The sequence below is a fragment of the Anoplopoma fimbria genome, chromosome 8, assembly GCF_027596085.1.
Source record: "Anoplopoma fimbria isolate UVic2021 breed Golden Eagle Sablefish chromosome 8, Afim_UVic_2022, whole genome shotgun sequence".
Taxonomy (NCBI): domain Eukaryota; kingdom Metazoa; phylum Chordata; class Actinopteri; order Perciformes; family Anoplopomatidae; genus Anoplopoma; species Anoplopoma fimbria.
The window spans coordinates 5,114,753-5,134,014 of NC_072456.1; the positions used below are offsets into that span (position 1 = coordinate 5,114,753).

Genomic DNA, 19,262 nt, shown 5'->3' on the forward strand with positions numbered 1-19,262 from the left:
AGGCGTCCTGTTTTTTTGATAACCTTGACATTGGCAGAGACACGTAATCATTTTAGCTGTCCTTGATTTCCACATCTTGGTTTGAAAGGCTTGTTTTCCGCCCCACGGTTTTACAGAGTGAATAATACTCCAAAGGGAAATTAGATTATCATTCTTTATAGAGCAGTTTGGTAAATTAGCTCATTGGCTGTTTTACCCACGTTAAACGTTGTTAACTTACTTCAATACATCATTAGCTTACCTCAATATGCTGTTAGCTTACTTCAATACACCGTTAGCTTACTTTAATACATCTTTAGCCTACTACGATACACCATTAGCTTACTTCAATACCTCATTAGCTATGGTTGTTTTTTTTATGTTTTTACTTATTTATTATACTTTACTGTGTGATTATTAAACTTGTTTTTATTTTATTTTCTACTTATGTCTCTTATTTGTTTGTTTGCACTATCCACTCTGCTGCTGTAATTCTGTTTCACTGCTGTGGGATGGATTATCTTATCTTATCTTAATGCGCCATTAGCTTACTTCAATATGCTGTTAGCTTACTTCAATACGCCGTTAGCAGTTTAATACGTCTTTAGCTTACTTCAATACACCGTTAGCTTACCATGGCTTATCTGCCATATTAGGAAGTAGTTTCTATATATGCGTATGGTCTGTTGATTATCCAGAGTAATTGAGACATTTTTGGGGTCCCAATTTTAATAATAAAAAAAACGTTATAGAACAAAAAAAGGTTATAGGGTGTCCGCGGATCCTTAAAAAGTTGTGGATGAAATTGTCCAAAATTAAGGCCTTAATTATCCTTAAAAATTACAATTAATCCTTAAATCTGTCGTTCAAAGGTCTTATAAATGCCACAGACACAATAAACAAGATTGTTTTATTTTCTTTGGAAATCTTTGCTTAGAATTAGGCAAATTTGCAATTAGTGTTTTGCATTTCAGCATAACGGAGATCGGAATAAGCGGAACCACCAACAATCATTCCGTTGGGCTAGTTTCGGGTATGCACATTAGCATCTTGAAGGCCAGTAGCTAGCGGAACGTCAGACATGGGGAAGTGTAAATTTAAAGTTAGCTGGATGGAAAATGCTACATTTGTGACATGGTCAAGACCGGCTCAAGGCTGTAACTATGAGGCCTGTTGTACACTGTGCAAGAAGCTCTTTAAACTCGGCTCAATGTGAATTAAAGCTGTGGAATCGCATATGCACAGTGACAAGCACAAAGCAGCTGCGAAAACCCGCGAACAGACGCCTGTCATTTCTCAATTCTGCTCCGTCTCATCAGTACCACAGACTTCAGCTCCATCTCCGACAGCAGCACCAGTTACAGTAACAGACCTAAGAGCAACCTTCGGGTCAACCGCTACTCTTCAGGCAGAGGTACTGTGGTGTCTGCACAGCGTAACGAAACACCAGTCCTACAACGCCAACGAAGGAGTCTGAGACATTTTCCGAGCTATGTTTCCCGACTCAAACTTTGGTTTGGCCCCTTATATCATTAAACTCCTTGTCGCCGATTCCAACAAAGACAGATCTTGTTAATACTGTAATGTTTGTTTTTGTCAAATACTACAAGCACTTTCTTATATTTGTTTGAAAAGTCAGTTTACATCAGCAGTTACAAATGGCCTGTTCTGCCTACAGAGCAGTGATCTTGATGTTTGTTATTTTTCAGAACTTTCCGTTTCAATAAATGTGACAAAACTATTTGCATTGTGGTCACACACTTTTTGCTATTTTGTGAATGTGAGGTCTTAAATTTGATCAAAGTGGCCTTAAAAAAGTCTTAAAAAGTCTTAAATGTGGCTTCCTTAAACCTGCAGATACCCTGGTTATAATTGTAAAACTCTGGCCTCTGGATCATCAAAGCCAATGATTTAACCAATAGACTATCATATAACTCCTTAATGAGAGTTATGTACAAGTATACCCTCACAATCAAAAGATTAATATAGGTTGACTTATAAAGACGAGGTAAGGTGATCATATTCTCAGGCAAATCAGTATTTCTGTAAAAATTATCAATCATCAGAGAATGAAGTCAATTACATAGTCCACCTCTTGCAGTGACAGAAGCCAATTGTTATATTAAATATAATGATTAAAATAAGTCATTTTAAAAGACAATGAAGGCAGGCAAATTACTATTTAACTCTCTGATTACTGTGCAATTCACAAAGACGTCACAGATCACATCCTAACAATGGAAGACACTTGCAGCACTTGCACTGCTTTGGTCTGGCTTAGCCCATTTAAGGAAGGAGTTACAGAATGTAAAAAATGAATGTAAGAAGAACCAGGAACAGCGGGCTCTCGAGAAGAAGGAATTAAATATGAAACTGGCGATTCTTTCAAAGGAGTCTGCTGAGTTTCAGGCCAAATTCATTGTGGGAAAATCGCTCAGGCAGCAGAAGGAAGGCGACTTAATGAGTTCAGTGACACACAAACAAAGAATAAGGATTTGAACGCGCAAACAGTTGAATTAATTCATCAGGTGCAAGAGTTGGCAGGGTATAAAACCTATGCCTTCCAAAAAATTTAAAAACAGAGCCATTAAAATAAAAAATATGGATGCAGATCACGGGGCTACAAATGAGCAATCAAACACAATTAGAGAAAAATTGAGAAACAAGAAAACGACCATACGAAAACGTATGGTCGTTTAGCATCTCTCACCACCTTGCTGTATTTTTACTCTTTAAATATGTCCCCGTCCCCACTCCTAATTGCCTCTTCCTTTTGCAACTTCAGCTGCCTGACATTAGCGGTGAACCTGGGTTTGTCATCGTTATAACTCACCCTGGTGCAGGCAACACACAGCTCTCTACACAGAAGCTGATGAAGGGCGGCTGTGGCGTAGTGGAGAGCAAGGTAGTTCTCCAATCAGAGGGTCGGTGGTTCGATACCCGGCTTCGGCAGTCGATGTGTCCTTGGGCAAGACACTTAACCCCAAGTTGCTCCCGAAGGCTTGCCATCGGTGTGGACTGGATGTTGCATGAATATTAGTTAGAGTCTGATGGTGGCACCTTGCATGGTAGCCTGTCATCAGTGTGTGAATGATATGTAATATACTACTGACTGTAAGTCGCTTTGGATAAAAGCGTCTGCTAAATGACTGAAATGTAATGTAATGTAATGATTGATGTCACAGCCTCTGTCTACTCATCCAGACATAAGGGTTTACAGACTTTTATAATATCAACAATGATAAATATATAAAAATAAAAATATGATAAAAATCTTATCTCAGTTTGAATGTCAATTGATTGGTGTATTAGCTGTTTTTATGGCCTGCTATTTTACAAACTTTTTGTAATGTTACTTAAGGGTCAGTTGCAGTACACAAAGAGGAGAAAATCCTGGTCAACAAGAGAGTTGTCAAAGATGTGGAGAAGCTGAGTCACTACTACGACATCATCGCTGGAGGCCTTCCACAGCTTGATCCTGAGTTTCACATCCAAGAATGTGGTTTTCACTTAAATGGAATGTTTTGCAGGTAATAAATACACTTTATAATGGAATCTGAAAAAGAGCATAATAGAGCCTGTTTAAAATTAGAATTCTTGAAAAATGGATGCTCTTAGTTCATGTTCTCAACATTACACCATGTTACACCATGTTACACAACATTACACGTGTACATAGTTCTTGGATATGGATATGTCTGAGTCATTACAAGAATGTGTGGTTGGCTTGTTACAATCCATGTCATTAAAAACGCTGGAATACTGTTGACGAACACTACGGCAGCTTACTGGGATGAAAATAGTGAATCTCATCAAGCAAAATTGGAATTAACTCACTGAATATAATACAGTGGGTACGGAAAGTATTCAGACCCCTTTAAATTTTTCACTCTTTGTTTCATTGCAGCCATTTGCAAAAATTGAAAAAGTTCATTTTTTTTCGCATTAATGTACACTCAGCAACCCATCTTGACAGAAAAAAACAGAAATGTAGAACTTTTTGCAAATTTATTAAAAAAGAAAAACTGAAATATCACATGGTCATAAGTATTCAGACCCTTTGCTGTGACACTCATATTTAACTCACATGGGCCGTTTCTCAATACCAAGTACGGTCAAGTATGGACTTGCAAACTTGCAAGTTCATACTTGGATAGTTCGACTCGGGAGTACAAACTCCCGAGGACGGGAGGACGCAGTACGGTCATTTTGCAATTGGAACAGCAGCGAACTTGATGACGTCACCAACGTCACGACGTCACCAACTCAGCTCGTCGGTCCCGCCTACTCCGGTTATCTTCAGTCATATATATTGACAATAAAACGAAATATGATATAAAACACAACCTTTTTTCGTTTTCATTTAGAAAATATAAAAATATTATGTATATATATATATATATATATATATATATATATATATATATGTTTTGTGTTACATCTGCAACCACAACCACAGAGACACCGGAGCCAGCGGCACATCTGGAGGAGCCTTGCCGAGATCAGGCTGCTGTCAGCGGGCTGCATGAGCATCACCGCCCGGTCTCCTCTCTGGTCCTCTCATATCTCCGACAGACGTCGGCGCTGTTTTCAAACAGGCTCTATCTTGATAAATCGACCGCATATTTTAAGTCTTAACAACTACATTCTCGCTTAAAAAAATGTTAAAACTAAATTCCGTTACACAACAGCAGCAGTATTTAGACAGTTATAACTGACAGTTGTGAGCCGTCTCCGCCACTGTCGGCTCTTGTTTGCTGGTGAAATGCATTCTGGGATACTTGGCTGTCCAAAGTCCACACAAGTCTACTCCGATGCATCCTCGATATAATGGGCGGAGCGAGGACACTTCCGGGTATCTGGACCGTACTTGGCTTGATGCGAACTTGTGTATTGGAACAGTACTTGGGCCGCGCTTGATGACGTTTCACAAGTTCACGAGGACACAAGTACAGAGAAGTTCACATATTGAGAAACGGCCATGCTGTCCATTTCTTCTGATCCTCCTTGAGATGGTTCTACTCCTTCATTGGAGTCCAGCTGTGTTTAATTAAACTGATTGGACTTGATTAGGAAAGGCACACACCTGTCTATATAAGACCTTACAGCTCACAGTGCATGTCAGAACAAATGAGAATCATGAGGTCGAAGGAACTGCCCAAGGAGCTCAGAGACAGAATTGTGGCAAGGCACAGATCTGGCCAAGGTTACAAAATAATTTCTGCAGCACTCAAGGTTCCTAAGAGCACAGTGGCCTCCATAATCCTTAAATGGAAGAAGTATGGGATGACCAGAACTCTTCCTAGACCTGGCCGTCCAGCCAAACTGAGCAATCGTGGGAGAAGAGCCTTGGTGAGAGAGGTAAAGAAGAACCCAAAGATCACTGTGGCTGAGCTCCAGAGATGCAGTAGGGAGATGGGAGAAAGTTCCACAAAGTCAACTATCACTGCAGCCCTCCACCAGTCGGGGCTTTATGGCAGAGTGGCCCGACGGAAGCCTCTCCTCAGTGCAAGACATATGAAAGCCTGCATAGAGTTTGCCAAAAAACACATGGAGGACTCCCAAACTATGAGAAATAAGATTCTCTGGTCTGATGAGACCAAGATTGAACTTTTGGCGTTAATTCTAAGCGGTATGTGTGAGAAAACCAGGCACTGCTCATCACCTGCCCAATACAATCCCAACAGTGAAACATGGTGGTGGCAGCATCATGCTATGGGGATGTTTTTCAGCTGCAGGGACAGGACGACTGGTTGCAATTGAAGGAAAGATGAATGCGGCCAAGTACAGAGATATCCTGGAAGAAAACCTCCTCCAGAGTGCTCAGGACCTCAGACTGGGCCGAAGGTTCACCTTCCAACAAGACAATGACCCGAAGCACACAGCTAAAATAACAAAGGAGTGGCTTCGGAACAAGTCTGTGACCATTCTTGACTGGCCCAGCCAGAGCCCTGACCTAAACCCAATTGAGCATCTCTGGAGAGACCTGAAAATGGCTGTCCACCAACGTTCACCATCCAACCTGACAGAACTGGAGAGGATCTGCAAGGAAGAATGGCAGAGGATCCCCAAATCCAGGTGTGAGAAACTTGTTGCATCATTCCCAAGAAGACTCATGGCTGTACTAGCTCAAAAGGGTGCTTCTACTCAATACTGAGCAAAGGGTCTGAATACTTATGACCATGTGATATTTCAGTTTTTCTTTTTTATAAATTTGCAAAAAGTTCTACATTTCTGTTTTTTTCTGTCAAGATGGGTTGCTGAGTGTACATTAATGAGAAAAAAAATGAACTTTTTCGATTTTAGCAAATGGCTGCAATGAAACAAAGGGTGAAAAATTTAAAGGGGTCTGAATACTTTCCGTACCCACTGTACATTTGGCGTCCTGTGTAAAATTATTTGAGCACAGCATGCAAAACACCATTGTTATGAGACTGTGTTTCACATATTAGCTGAATCTTGTAAACATGCATGTTAAAATGACTATTAGAGGTTATATCAGAACAGGAGATTATTAATGAAACAAAAAAGGAGCAAAAAAACGGCACAATTTGATTGACAGATGGTTTTCCAAACAGTTTCCCATCACAACTTCTGAGACGGTTCTGTCCTGGATGTTTTCCATCCAGTCAGCGCAAAGCCTGACGGCCGGAGACACAGCGGGCTTGAGCTGGGTCTTAGCCCCATAACAGCTGCAACAGAGAGTTAGCTGATCGGGGAGCCCCCCGGGATTAGACCCCCCGCTTTGGGATTTGTGTTGAAGGACAAAACGGACCTACGAGTCATTTTCTTGTTTCTGCCCCTTTGGATTTATTCCACTAAACAAAATGTACACGGACCCTGTGCCTTCAACCTTATTGACAAGCCATCGGGGCAGCTCTACTTTTTGGACAGACTGGACGCTACGGTGACTCACTATTGCCTCTTAAGGAACAAGTTTTATGACAAGAATGGACGAGCCGATGCTAGCTGGTTAGCATGCTCATTTTATTTCATTCCAATATGCATCAGTTGCCTCCATTTTACAAGAAAAAGCACTGTGCTTTATTAAGAAATAACCATATATCATAATTGGTGAAATGTAATGCATGGCACATAATGTCATGCGGCAGCTGCAAGACGAGGATGATCGTTTCCTTTTTTTAAAATCCTGAGTAAAGTCAGCTGTTTGCCACAGTGGCTTCTTGCTGTGCAGAGGATGACATCATGTCCCTGAGGTGAAAGGCAGCGGGATCTTATCTTTGATCTGAAACTCTCGCTCGCAAACACACAAACTCAATCACACACTAAATAAACACTGAATGTGGCCTCACATTTAACGCATGCTACATGCAGGCACACAAAGCCATGAGTGTATGACAGATGAAGGAGGTTAATTGCCTCTGCCTTACATCATCATGAGTGGCAGCAGGAGGTAAGAATTGCGCTGTTATATGGAGGGAAGGGAAATGAATATGACGGCTATCTCTCTTTGTCTCTGAATTATTTCCCATCTTTATTGGCACCGTATTTTCATTCCCCTGTCATATTTCTCTCTTCTGCAACATCGTTTGTTCGCCTCTTGAGCTCTTTTTTTCTCTCCATTCCCCAATTCTCCTGATGAATTTTGTAGTGTTTCTTTGTGGAGTCTTGTTTTTGTATCCGGACTTTTTACAAAGTGTGTTTTTTGAGTGTTTTGGTGTTGTTGTGTTTTTCCAATTTGCTGGACTTCACATTTTCAAAAAGTAAGTTGTGTACTGGTGTGGGGATAAATAATAAAGGTAGTCCCCAGAGGGTTTTGACGACAAGGCTGGAATTATGGTGATCGGAAAAATACATCTCTGCAGGTCTCCTCGTGCACAAACACATGGTTGGTTGGTTGGTTGACCACTCTCCTGCAGCCCTTCGCTTAAAATCTGTGTATGAAATGTGTGACAAATGGCCGTTGCTTGGTCTCTGAACAAAATCCATGAATATTGGCCTGTACATGCAGCCTGTAAAGAAGCCTTTCTGCTTCTTGTGTGTGTGAATGACACCATTGATAAATCAAAAGCCCAAATTCTCAAACCTCACAGACAAACTACAATTGTAATTACTGCATGAACAGGCAACCCATGTAGTAAGAGGGCTTTGATGGTTACTTGATTCTGATTATGAATAACATCTGTCTACATTTCTTTGTAACAGACCATTGATGTGAATAAAAAAACATTTCTAAGAATAACAGACAGTTGCTATTAGTGACAGACCGTTGCTATGAATAACAAACAGTTGCTATTATTAACAGACCGCTGATATTAATAACAGACCGTTGCTTTGAATTACAGACCATTGCTATGAATAAAAAGACGTTGCTATTAGTGACAGACCGCTGCTATTGATAACAAACCTTTGGTATGAATGACAGACAGTTGCTATGTGTGACAAACAGCTGCTATTCCAACAGACTGTTACTATGAATAACAGACCGCTGATATTTATAACAGACGGTTGCTATGAATAACAGACCGTTGCTATGAGTGACAGACCGCTTCTATTTATAACAGATGGTTGCTATGAGTGACAAATTGTTGCTATGAATAACAAGTGACAGACGAGTGACAGACCGCTGATATTTATAACAGACCGTTGCCATGAGTGACAGACCGCTTCCAATAATAACAAACTGTTGCTATGAGTGACAGACCGCTGCTATTTATAACAGACGGTTGCTATGAATAACAAACCGTTGCTATGAATAACAGACCGTTGCTAATAACAGAACGTTGCTATGAATAACAGACCGTTGCTAATAACAGACCGTTGCTATGAATAACAAACCGTTGATATGAGTGACAGACCGTTTCTATTTATAACAGACGGTTACTATGAATAACAAACCGTTGCCATGAGTGACAGACCGCTGCTATTTATAACAGACGGTTGCTAAAATAACAATCCGTTGCTATGAGTGACAGACCGTTTCCAATAATAGCAGACCGTTGCTAATAACAGACCGTTGCTATGAATAACAAACCGTTGCTCTGAGTGACAGACCGCTGATATTTATAACAGACAGTTGCTATGAATAAAAGACTGTTGCTATAAGTTACAGACCGTTGCTATAAGTTAAAGACCGCTGCTATGGATAACAGACCATTGCTATGAATAACAAACCGTTGCCATGAGTGACAGACCGCTTCCAATAATAACAGACCGTTGCTATGAATAAAAGACCGTTGCTATGAATAGCAGACTGTTGCTATGAATAACAGACCGTTGCTATAAGTTACAGTCCGTTGCTATAAGTTACAGACCGTTGCTATGAATAACAGACCGTTGCTATAAGTTACAGGCCGCAGCTATGAACAACAAACCGTTGCTATTAATACATTTCTATGAATGCAGTTTTTTATGGTCATTATTTCATGTTTAGATCAATTAAAATACTATCAAATAAATATTTTGTGTCAAACTATTGATCTCTTTAGTAAGTAGCTGGGTAACCTGCTCACCCTGAAAAGATTGATTTAGCAAAAATGACACACTCTGTACATTATCCCCTACGTGTAAGCACCTTCAGGAGCTGCTCGTATTCATGTTTCGTGTGCAGCATCTCTAAAGAGCCCACACTGATGATTTGACCTTGTAGGCAGCAGGGTGCCTTTGTCACAAGAGAGAGACAGTCACTGTGTATACTGCATGCCATCTCAACGGGTCTGTAGAAGGCTGAGGGGTCCTTTTACTCAATGGATGAATCAGTCGCCATCTTCTGCAAATGCTGTCATCGTCTGAAGCAGAGCAGAATGTAGAAAACAGTTGATCACTGGTGTCATGCTGAGCCAAGGGCTGCATTAAGTTGCATGTTTTATTGTTCTAATCAGTTTCAAAGGCGTGCAGCCAACATGCAGTTTTGATCTAATCGATCTAAGTTTTTATTGACTGAATACATCATTTTAATAACTTGCTGGTTCAATTCATATTTTGCCTGTATTTTTTTAAACTCCTTTTAATATGTTTATTTTATGCACCAAAGGCCAATAAACATTTTGAGCATTGTGCTGAGGAAATGAGAAAAGAACTATTGGTATTTTAAGGCTTGTATATTATTCCTCTTATATTTCTGCAGGGGTTTATGCTTAATGCTATTGCCTTATTCATGACATCATCCGTGCAGTAGGGAGAGGGGTTGGTCAGGACAGGGTGACAGTTGAAACATAGCAGGTTAGAAAACCACGGTGGCATTCACCATGCTCATACTCAGCCACACCCTCCTCACTTTCAACCTAAAAAATGTAGGCCTTCTGACTACTTTGAAAACCTACAGCGTGTTAGTACATTTTGCGATCTTTGTTATTATTGCCATACTATTTATGCCACAAAAACAATACATATGCACAGCCAAATTCCACATCTCAGTAATTTATTGAAATATAACAATTTTACATAATGTGTTTTCTAAAAGAAATGTGTGAATAAGTACATTGCACAATGCAAGGTGTTCAAATGTAGACTGCTTCTTTTTTTCAGTATAAATGACCTTTTTATTTATTTTTGGCCCAAATCAAGTAACCATCCCGGGGAGGCAGAATTTTGGGAAAATGTGCTCCTTGTACATTTAAGAAAATTGTGCATTTCACGTGTGGGTCGTGCTCTTAAAAAGTTCAATTGTTACCAGACACCTGCTCTTTTCAGGGATTAATTTATTATCATTACAAGCAGTCTTTGAGTTTTTTAAGGTTAATTCGTGTCCCAACCGGCCTCGCTCTCCCCCCAAGTCATGACCTCCATATATTAGCATATTAACGTAGAGACATATAAATACCAGAGGGGAAGGGATGTCAGTTGTAAAAGCCTTTCACACTGTAACTACTGACACAATACCTACATAATAGCAAACGCACCATTCTTTCGAGTCCCAGCACTGATGGTGTTTATGCATCTGAGAGGGAAAGGCTTAATTTGGTAGCTATCAATTTTTGCACACATTTATTGTCCTCCATCTAGAAGCCTTAGGCGTCAGCTTTACTCTTTGTTTTCATAATGAGGTGAGCATCGATCACTGTTAATCACTTGGTTCACACAGGCCTACAGCTTTGTGTTAATGAGCCTCGGCCGTAGCGTGGAATCATGTTTACTCAGTTCGGGTCCTTTAATGACATTGTCATTAAAAACAGGAAACAGTGTAGCTAAGCAGTATACTGTAGAATGTAGATCACGTCAAGGTTAACCACAGCTGGTTTGCAAAGATACAACGGTCTGTACCTCTGCTACTGTACTGTCTTTTTTTATAATTTTTTTTAAAGATATATTTGGCATTTTGGCCATTATTTAAGACCGACTGAAAATGGGTGGTAGAGAGAGAGAGGTGTATGAGACGCAACAAAGGTCCCAAGGCTGGAATCAAACCGGGGACAATGCGGCATGCACCGTAACCGCTCGGCTACCAAGCCTGCTACTGTAGCATTATGTGTTCATGTATTCAGTCATAGTATCATATCTTATTTCATCTGTAGTGTTGCAGGTATTTTGCAGATGCAGGCAGGCTATTGTAATAATACTATACATACGTACATATCGCTCGCGTTACTATCTGGTGTGGAGAGATTAAAATATGATTTGCTTTATTATTATAATTATGAAAAAAGTTGAGCCTTAATCGCTTTTTACTGAGAAACTGCATTAAAGGTCCTGTTTAAAATAAAATAAAATAAGTTAATGAGCACAGTATAACTTAGAGGGATATTTCAGGTGTTTTTGTTAGTTTCATTTCATAGTCAGTGTATCACTTACAGTAGATGAAGATATGCATTGCCCCAATTTGGAGAAACAGGCAGAAGTACCAGCACAGGAGCTAAGCAGTGTACTACTGTGGACGGGGGCAGCAAAATGTATATTAGACACTTTAAAAAATCAATATCAGTTTAAGTGAATGCTATGTTTTGAATATATTCATCGCTTTACCTAGCTGTCAGACAGTCCTTTTCGACAGGGTATCGAACCCAATATATTGTTCTCTTCAAAGCCACAAGAGAAAAACTGAAATTTTCACACTAAAACACAAACTAACAGTGGTAGTCGAGAAGCTCCCGTGTTTTTTGCGGTATAAAAAAGTTTTTGTCAAAAGTGTCTGGTGGCTTTGAAGAGAGCATAGATGGATATAACAGATTCAGTTACCTTTCAGGAAATGGGCTGTCAGACTTTAAGGTAAAGCAGAGTAAACTTAATCAGATTTTTTTTATTTGATTTAACTACATCTTGCTGCCGCCTCCCTTTCTGCTCCAGTCAGCTTCTCCAAACTGCCTAGGTGTTTAAATTTTTGTGCATCAAGTTCTTCAATTTCTATATTAGCTGTTGTTGTTTTTATTTAAAAGGACATTGACTTACATCAGTTTTTACATTCACACAGTTCCTGTTTGATCTATATGTGGCACTATATACAATGTGTTTAATTTTGTAAATAATCCCAATTTTTTTTTATTGCAGAGCCCCCTTTTAACCTGCGTTTCCCTGGCTCTTTCTATACACTGCTCTCCACCTCTTTGCTTTGCCTAAGCTGGATGAGCACTGCGACCGGATCGCATCCAGACTGCAGAGAGTTCCCATCACAGTGTGAGCCTGACACCTTCCATATCTGCTTCTGAGGGAGCTGACAGCAACGTGAGCAATCCAGCCCTGTCACTCACGATGATGTTCTCTGCTGTGACTAGATGGAAAAAAAGTTGCTTTGTGATGAAAAGTGGAACAACAGCCGCCGATGACGGGCAACGTTTTAAAGAGGGTATAAAGAAGTTGAAGAAAGCGCAGCGCTTTGGGAGTCAAAGAGGGAAGGTTTCAAGGGGTTGGAATTTCCTCTGGAAATAATTACTCCTTTCAGTTTCTTAATGCATTTAAACTAATTAATCAATATATTTAATAAATCACAAAACTGAGATACACAAAGACTGTTGGTGTAAGTGAGCTACATGCTCGCTAAAAAGCACTTACTATAACAGTAATGGTCTCCGACAACCTCTGAAAATACCCGCTTACAAATCGCATGAATACATCCAAGCAAACAGAGAGCAAGAGAGAGAGAATATTAAACCAAAAGCTGGGCGAAAACATGAGAAACAGAGGGCAAACAACCTTTTTTTCTTACTTTTTGTGCCATCAAACAAACTTTGTATTTGTGTGGGTAGCCGAATCTGTAGCTAGCAAGGCAGGCAGCTTGACTTCCCACTGTGATCCTGACTCAAAATGTTTACCAGAGAAAGAGAGAGAGAGAGAGAGAGAAAGAGAGAGGCAGGGAGGGTAGGCGATATATAGAGAAAGAGTGAAAAAGTGGAGACAGAGAAAGGCAAAGAGGACAGGAGGAGAATGGGACACCAATTACGAAAACCCCAACCACAGAAGGGTTAGGGGAGTTAGCGAGAGAGGCTGAGAAACAGGGGGGAGACAGTTATTTCCTCTGGGTCTTTAGGAGAGAGAGAGAGAGAAAGAGAGAGAGTGAGGAGAGCGTAGTCTGTCTGCGTCCGGTCGGCCATTCAGCTGATTAATTTGTGACAGGGGGGATTTCTGTGCTCCGTGCCTTGAATTGCTGCTCTAATTTATATGGTAATCTTCTTTAAGACTCTGGCAGCGTACAAAAAAAATAATATATATTTTATTTCCATATATTTTTAAGCCTAAACCCTTTTCTATACTCACTTAAGTCATATTGTTTATATGACTTTAGTGAGTATATGTGTGTGGGTCATACTCCGGCTGTGATTAAATGCAAGGACGCATCTCGATTTCTGGGTTTTGCGTCAGTATTTATGGCTGACTCTCATTACCACGAATGATGCTTAAAATGTGTGTCCCTCACCAAAAATCCCATGTCACCCTGATGAGAAGTACTGCTGTAAATAATTAGGAGAGTGGATGAAGGCTCAAGGACCTTTGAGGGACACTGGGACATTTTGGCTTTGGAGAGTTTGCAAGGACAGTACAATAGTATTATTTTAACAGCAGAGTAGGACACTGGGTAGGCTGAGCCTGCATTCACATCACGGGGGATGGAAGGTAACAAAAGGACACATTCACATGTTTACAACTTGCAAGTGTACAGTATATATCCAGTAAATATCTTTGGCTGACAATACATGTCCAAAATTAGATGTCGGAAACCAACTCAAGAACTTTTTTTTTTTAGAAAAAACACCGTATGAGATAAATTACATCGTTTTCTTTTTACGTTCCAATGCCAGTGTTTTTAAAAGTCTCCCCAGTATCTGCACATTGCAACTATGCCATGTCGGGAAAAGATTGCGGTTGTGGCACGTAACTTTGGTCGAAGCATGGTTAGGGTTAGACGACCAGACGTAAGGAAAAGACCATGGTTTTGATTAATATACTGACAAATGTTAATTGGGAAAGCAAAAACTGTGGTCTTGTTGAAGGTCAGATGTACTACTCGCCCATCCGCCACCCTGACCTCCATACCCTTAGTTTTGGCATCGCTACAAAAGGAACACAACACCACTTCCTGAATTGGCACCCAAATGTTGGCAGAATCGTCCAATCAGGGCTGCAGAAAAACTGATTATTAGAGATGTTCCGATACGATACCAGTGTGTGAAAACATTCTACATAACTTTCTATTATCTTGTTTGACAGTCGGTCAGAGCTGAAAACGAATTGCTGACATTTCGCTAGCTTTGGCTAACATTTCACTCTCGGCTAGGACCTACTTGATCAGTACAGCGCGTTTGCAACTCTCAACAGAGAGAAGCCAGAAGTCTCACTCGTAAAAAATTTCCATCGTCAGCTCAGAAAAAACACAATTGCTGTGTCCTAAAGCAATGATGGATGTGGCTAACGAGTGAGACATCCCACTTGTTTCTCATGTCTGTTGAGAGTTGCACATGCGCGCATTACCGATTGGGCAGGTGCTAGCAGACAGGGTAACGTTAGCAGGAGCTAGCAAGATGTCAACAATCGGTCAGGATGAACCGATCGAGTCGACCAATGACACGTTAGTTGTTGTTGTTGTTCCTGTGCAGCGTGAGAGAGCTGATAAATGGTATGACGTGATACCGGACCAGAGCAAAGTCTGGCTTAGTCACCAATAACGGATCCAACATTTTAGACTATCGGATACATTTCTGACATATTTATGGTAAGTCCCATATCAAATAAATGCTTCAAGAGTACACTAAAGCTGGGAACACAAGTTAAGATTTTTAAAACCTACAAAAGAACCCATCATTTTGTCTTGATGGGTCAGAAATGGGGTACAACACACTGGACTAGAGATAGGCTACTATTAGAGTAACGTAAAACAACCCCCAAAATCCTGTGATAACGTCAATTTCCTCGTTTCCTGTGCCAAAACACAAACGGTCATCCATCCAATCAGTCTGAATTGAAAAGGCTAAGATAAGGCAGCCATAAGTTTAATTTGGATGAGATAATGGATGGAGAAAATGAGGGGATGAAGGACTGTGGGGAGGCCTGGAGGACAGTGAGCTGCATAAGAGTGAGATTATATCTAATGATCTGAGGCTCTGCTCTGAAACCCAATGAGTTGGATTATAAAATAATGCATTCTCAGTAGAGGCGTTTTTATGATTTCCTGTCTGCAGATGAGAAGTAGCTCAGCTACTGCGCTTTTATGTCAACGGATCCATCAATGAACTCCTTCTGGTGATGAGGAGCTCCTGTTTCCACTGTGAACTTTCGAGCTGGAATATTTCAAATTAATTTACAGTGTGTGATTTGAACTACAGATTGTCTGCACCAACTGGCCCACAATGTGACGGACATGGTCCCACTGACAATGTTCCCACCTGAAGTCATTAAACTGATCACTGTAGTACATAAGGACTCTAGCCTTCACTTTTTCCTAATATCACCCTAAAACACACCGATTAAACTGTTCCAGAAAGCAGAAATAACTCAAATCCTGCTTTCCGACATGCCTTGAAATACTGTGCTCCTGACAGACCCTACAGCAGAGATGTTTTCATGAGTGTGGGTGCTGGTTGGAGAAATCCATTTTTTCTCATTTGGCTCCAGGATTGGAATGACTCCCCCCCCCCAAAAATGGAGTGGTATTCCTCTTTTAGCTCTGTCGTCTCTCCATCCCCCTCCAGAGGAAAAAGTCCCTTTACCGTGGCCGTCCGTGAGAATGCCAATTAAAAAGGGATTGCCAGGATATATAAAGTAAAAGGTGTAAAATAAATAAATACACAAACTGGTAATCCTTTAATCCTTTTGATGGCGAGTTTACAACCAAGGCCTCAGTGGGTTTGGAAACTCAAAATAGTCAATCCTGACTACACTTTTTACAACGTGAATGATATTTGTGTTTACTGACAGAGAATACCAACCTGCTGTGGATAGTGCAGCCCTTCCCACAAAATCGTATTTAGACAAGTCAACAGTACTTGGTGAGTGCTGGGAAGCAGACAGGGAGTAAACAATTCTCTCCTTTGTGTGTGTGTGTGTGTGTGTGTGTGTGTGTGTGTGTGTGTGTGTGTGTGTGTGTGTGTGTGTGTGTGTGTTTTTGTGCTCAAGTGTAGTACAGTGTACAGTGTGTTGTATAGCTGGATATTCAGTGAATGTTCCACCTTCTCCACATCCTGGCAGTGTGTGTGGTTGTATATGAGAGGTAATTTAATAATGCGTCTGCATGTATGTGCACACATATGAATGCAATTTGATCATATTTGTGCACAAATGTATGTGCAAACCGGGTCGGAAGGTTTTCCTGTAATTTTGGATTATTATTTTAGTTATTTATTTTAAACTAAAAGCTGCACGTAATATATTATTATATGAACTTTTCTTCTTTTGCTCTTTTCTGATATTAATCCTTCCTCTTAAAGTAATGCATTATTAAAATATTATTATGTTATTATGTTGCAAGAAGAAAAAGTCAGCAATTATGATGTAAATAAAATGCTTTATAATGTGTTATGATTTTTGTTATAAAGCACTATGAATATTTACGAGTACTTAAACTATAATTAGTTGGTGCTTACTAGCAGATTATAATGCATTATTTGTTTGTTTTAATGCATTATATACATTGGTCCTCGTAGACAATGTTACCAAGGTTTCAATCAATTTCAAATGTGCTGAAAATGCTGGAATCTGCCTTAATAATAGTAAAGATTAAAACTGTAGACTCTGGTCGCAATACAGCCCTGGTTTTATGGGAGAATATGGGAGTTTTCCGTGTATAGATTCTGCACTCAGCTTCATTTACTCATTATAAAAGTTTTTTTGGGCCAACAGCTGCCATTTTACAACGAAAGTAATTGGAAGAAACTTCTGCACCTGAAAATGTGACCTCTAGGTCAAACTTTTGGTATGACCAGCTGCATTGTAGCTTTACTGTAATGAGGTATGGAAAAAAAAGGTGTCTTTGTTTCAGTACGTGAACACACAACTGCACACAGACACACAAGCGATTGCATGCTAGAAAAATTCTAGGTATATTTCCCTGAAAAAGGCAGTAGATTATGGACAGAATTCCAGTGAAAATGGCGGGATATCATTCAATCCCTGCTGCAAATAAAGTAATATCAGTGTATTAGTAAACTGCTTTTACCTGTGAGAAGCTCTCGGATCTCCACGTCTGTGGTCTTCCGGAGCAGTCGCACCAGAGCCGGGATGCCCCCGCAGTTCTTCAGGGCGATCTTGTTGTCGTCGTTGGCCTTGCCGTACACCAGGTTCCTCAGGGCTCCACAGGCGCTGCGGTGGACGTCAGTCATCCGGTGGTCCAGCAAGTCCACCAGCAGCTGGATGCCACCCTGCCTCCGGATCTGACAGACAAAGGAGGGAGGATGGAATAAAGGGGACAGCGGCAGAAAATTCACCAACAATAAAAGTGTTTCAGTGCGTTTGTGCCAATTTCCCCCCACAAAATAACAAGGATACGTATTTAAACAATATCGACTTGTTCAGGTCAACTTTAGAAATTTTTTCCCACTTCTGATGCTGTGTTTGGAGAAACTGCTATCATATCAACATTCATTTCTACTTTTTCAACACGCAAGATTCATTCAAATAACAGCCAGTCTCCCATCTGTCCCATCCTAAGTGTCTGCAGCCCTCGCTCCTTTCCTCTGTCTAGACAAAAGAGAAAATGTAGGGCAGACTGGCTGCTTTCTGTAAAAACAAGGGACATGTTAGTGAAGAAAGGCAGTTGTGCTTGTACACTGTGTCTTTTGTGCTCCAGATAACGGTAAATCAGCATGAAGCCTGTTAAAGCTGATTCACTTTGGATGACAAAATCAAAACGGTTTATTTAGAAACATGATGTTGGATCCTGAAGTAACAGACCCTGTAAGGACTGGGTTGTGTAAAAAAATAGAATGATGCTGCAGTCCAACTATAAAGCAAGGAATCAATGTTTGTCTGTATGTCTATGTGTTTTTGTGCTTTTAGCTGTATATAAGAAATGGATGTAGTCATCGGGAGTCACCCATTGGTTTGTGGACTGCCGTTATGAAGTCCGGAGTTGGGCTATTTGGACGTCGCCATATTGACATATTGCAACCAGTGAGAACTTTCACAGTAAGCCCGCCCTAAAGCATACCCTGCTTTATGGTCTATTTGACTCTAAATGGACCATAATTTACGAAATGAACATCATGCTGTATTGAAGAAGAAATTAAATTAACAATTGAGACCACAAACTCATGTTTACAATGTTTTCTGAGGTAATAAATCAAATGAGAAGGAGAGTCAGACTTTATTTCCCCACCATAGGAGTCGCCCCCTGCTGGTCAGTAGAGAAAATGCAAGTTTTAAGGCACTTCAGCATCGGCCTCACTTGGCAGAACCGGACGTTGCCGCCTGTTTTTTAGCATATCTCAGGAACTGTCTGTCTGAACTACAATACACTTGGCAGATGTATTGTAGGTGACCCAAGGACATGCAATAACAAAGTCAGTGGAATTTGCACACACGACAAGTTCAATATTAATCAACTTTGGTTAAACAAGCGGAAAGCATTCTTTGTAGAAAGGGGGTGTGGGGCTTCAGGGCTCTGCGAACTGAGTCGAGCATGTGGGTAAACTATGGTCCTTGACTGCAGTTCACTTTTTGCTGCTGGATGCCAACATCTTCTTCACTTCCCTGAAGTCATTGAGCAAAGCAACCTGCCCGCTCCAAACAGCCACGCACGGGCTCTGCCCTAGTTATAATTAAATCAAAAACACCCAAAGATTACAATCAGCAGAATAAAAACTTTTTTCCCTTACTTCACCGAGAAATAAATAATTATAAGCAAATGCTGCAAATCATTTATTGCAGTAATAAATATTGATATAATATTGATTAAACTATTG

At 40.4% G+C, this 19,262-nt stretch overlaps 1 protein-coding gene across 1 annotated transcript in view; it reads right to left on the reverse strand.

The window, feature by feature from the left end:
- The window catches only part of ctnnd2b (catenin (cadherin-associated protein), delta 2b), a 140,032-nt gene that overhangs the window by 36,310 nt on the left and 84,460 nt on the right, over positions 1–19,262 (reverse strand). Inside the window, 1 exon segment of the mRNA XM_054602194.1 lies at positions 17,519–17,732. Coding sequence (XP_054458169.1) covers positions 17,519–17,732 — 214 coding nt within the window.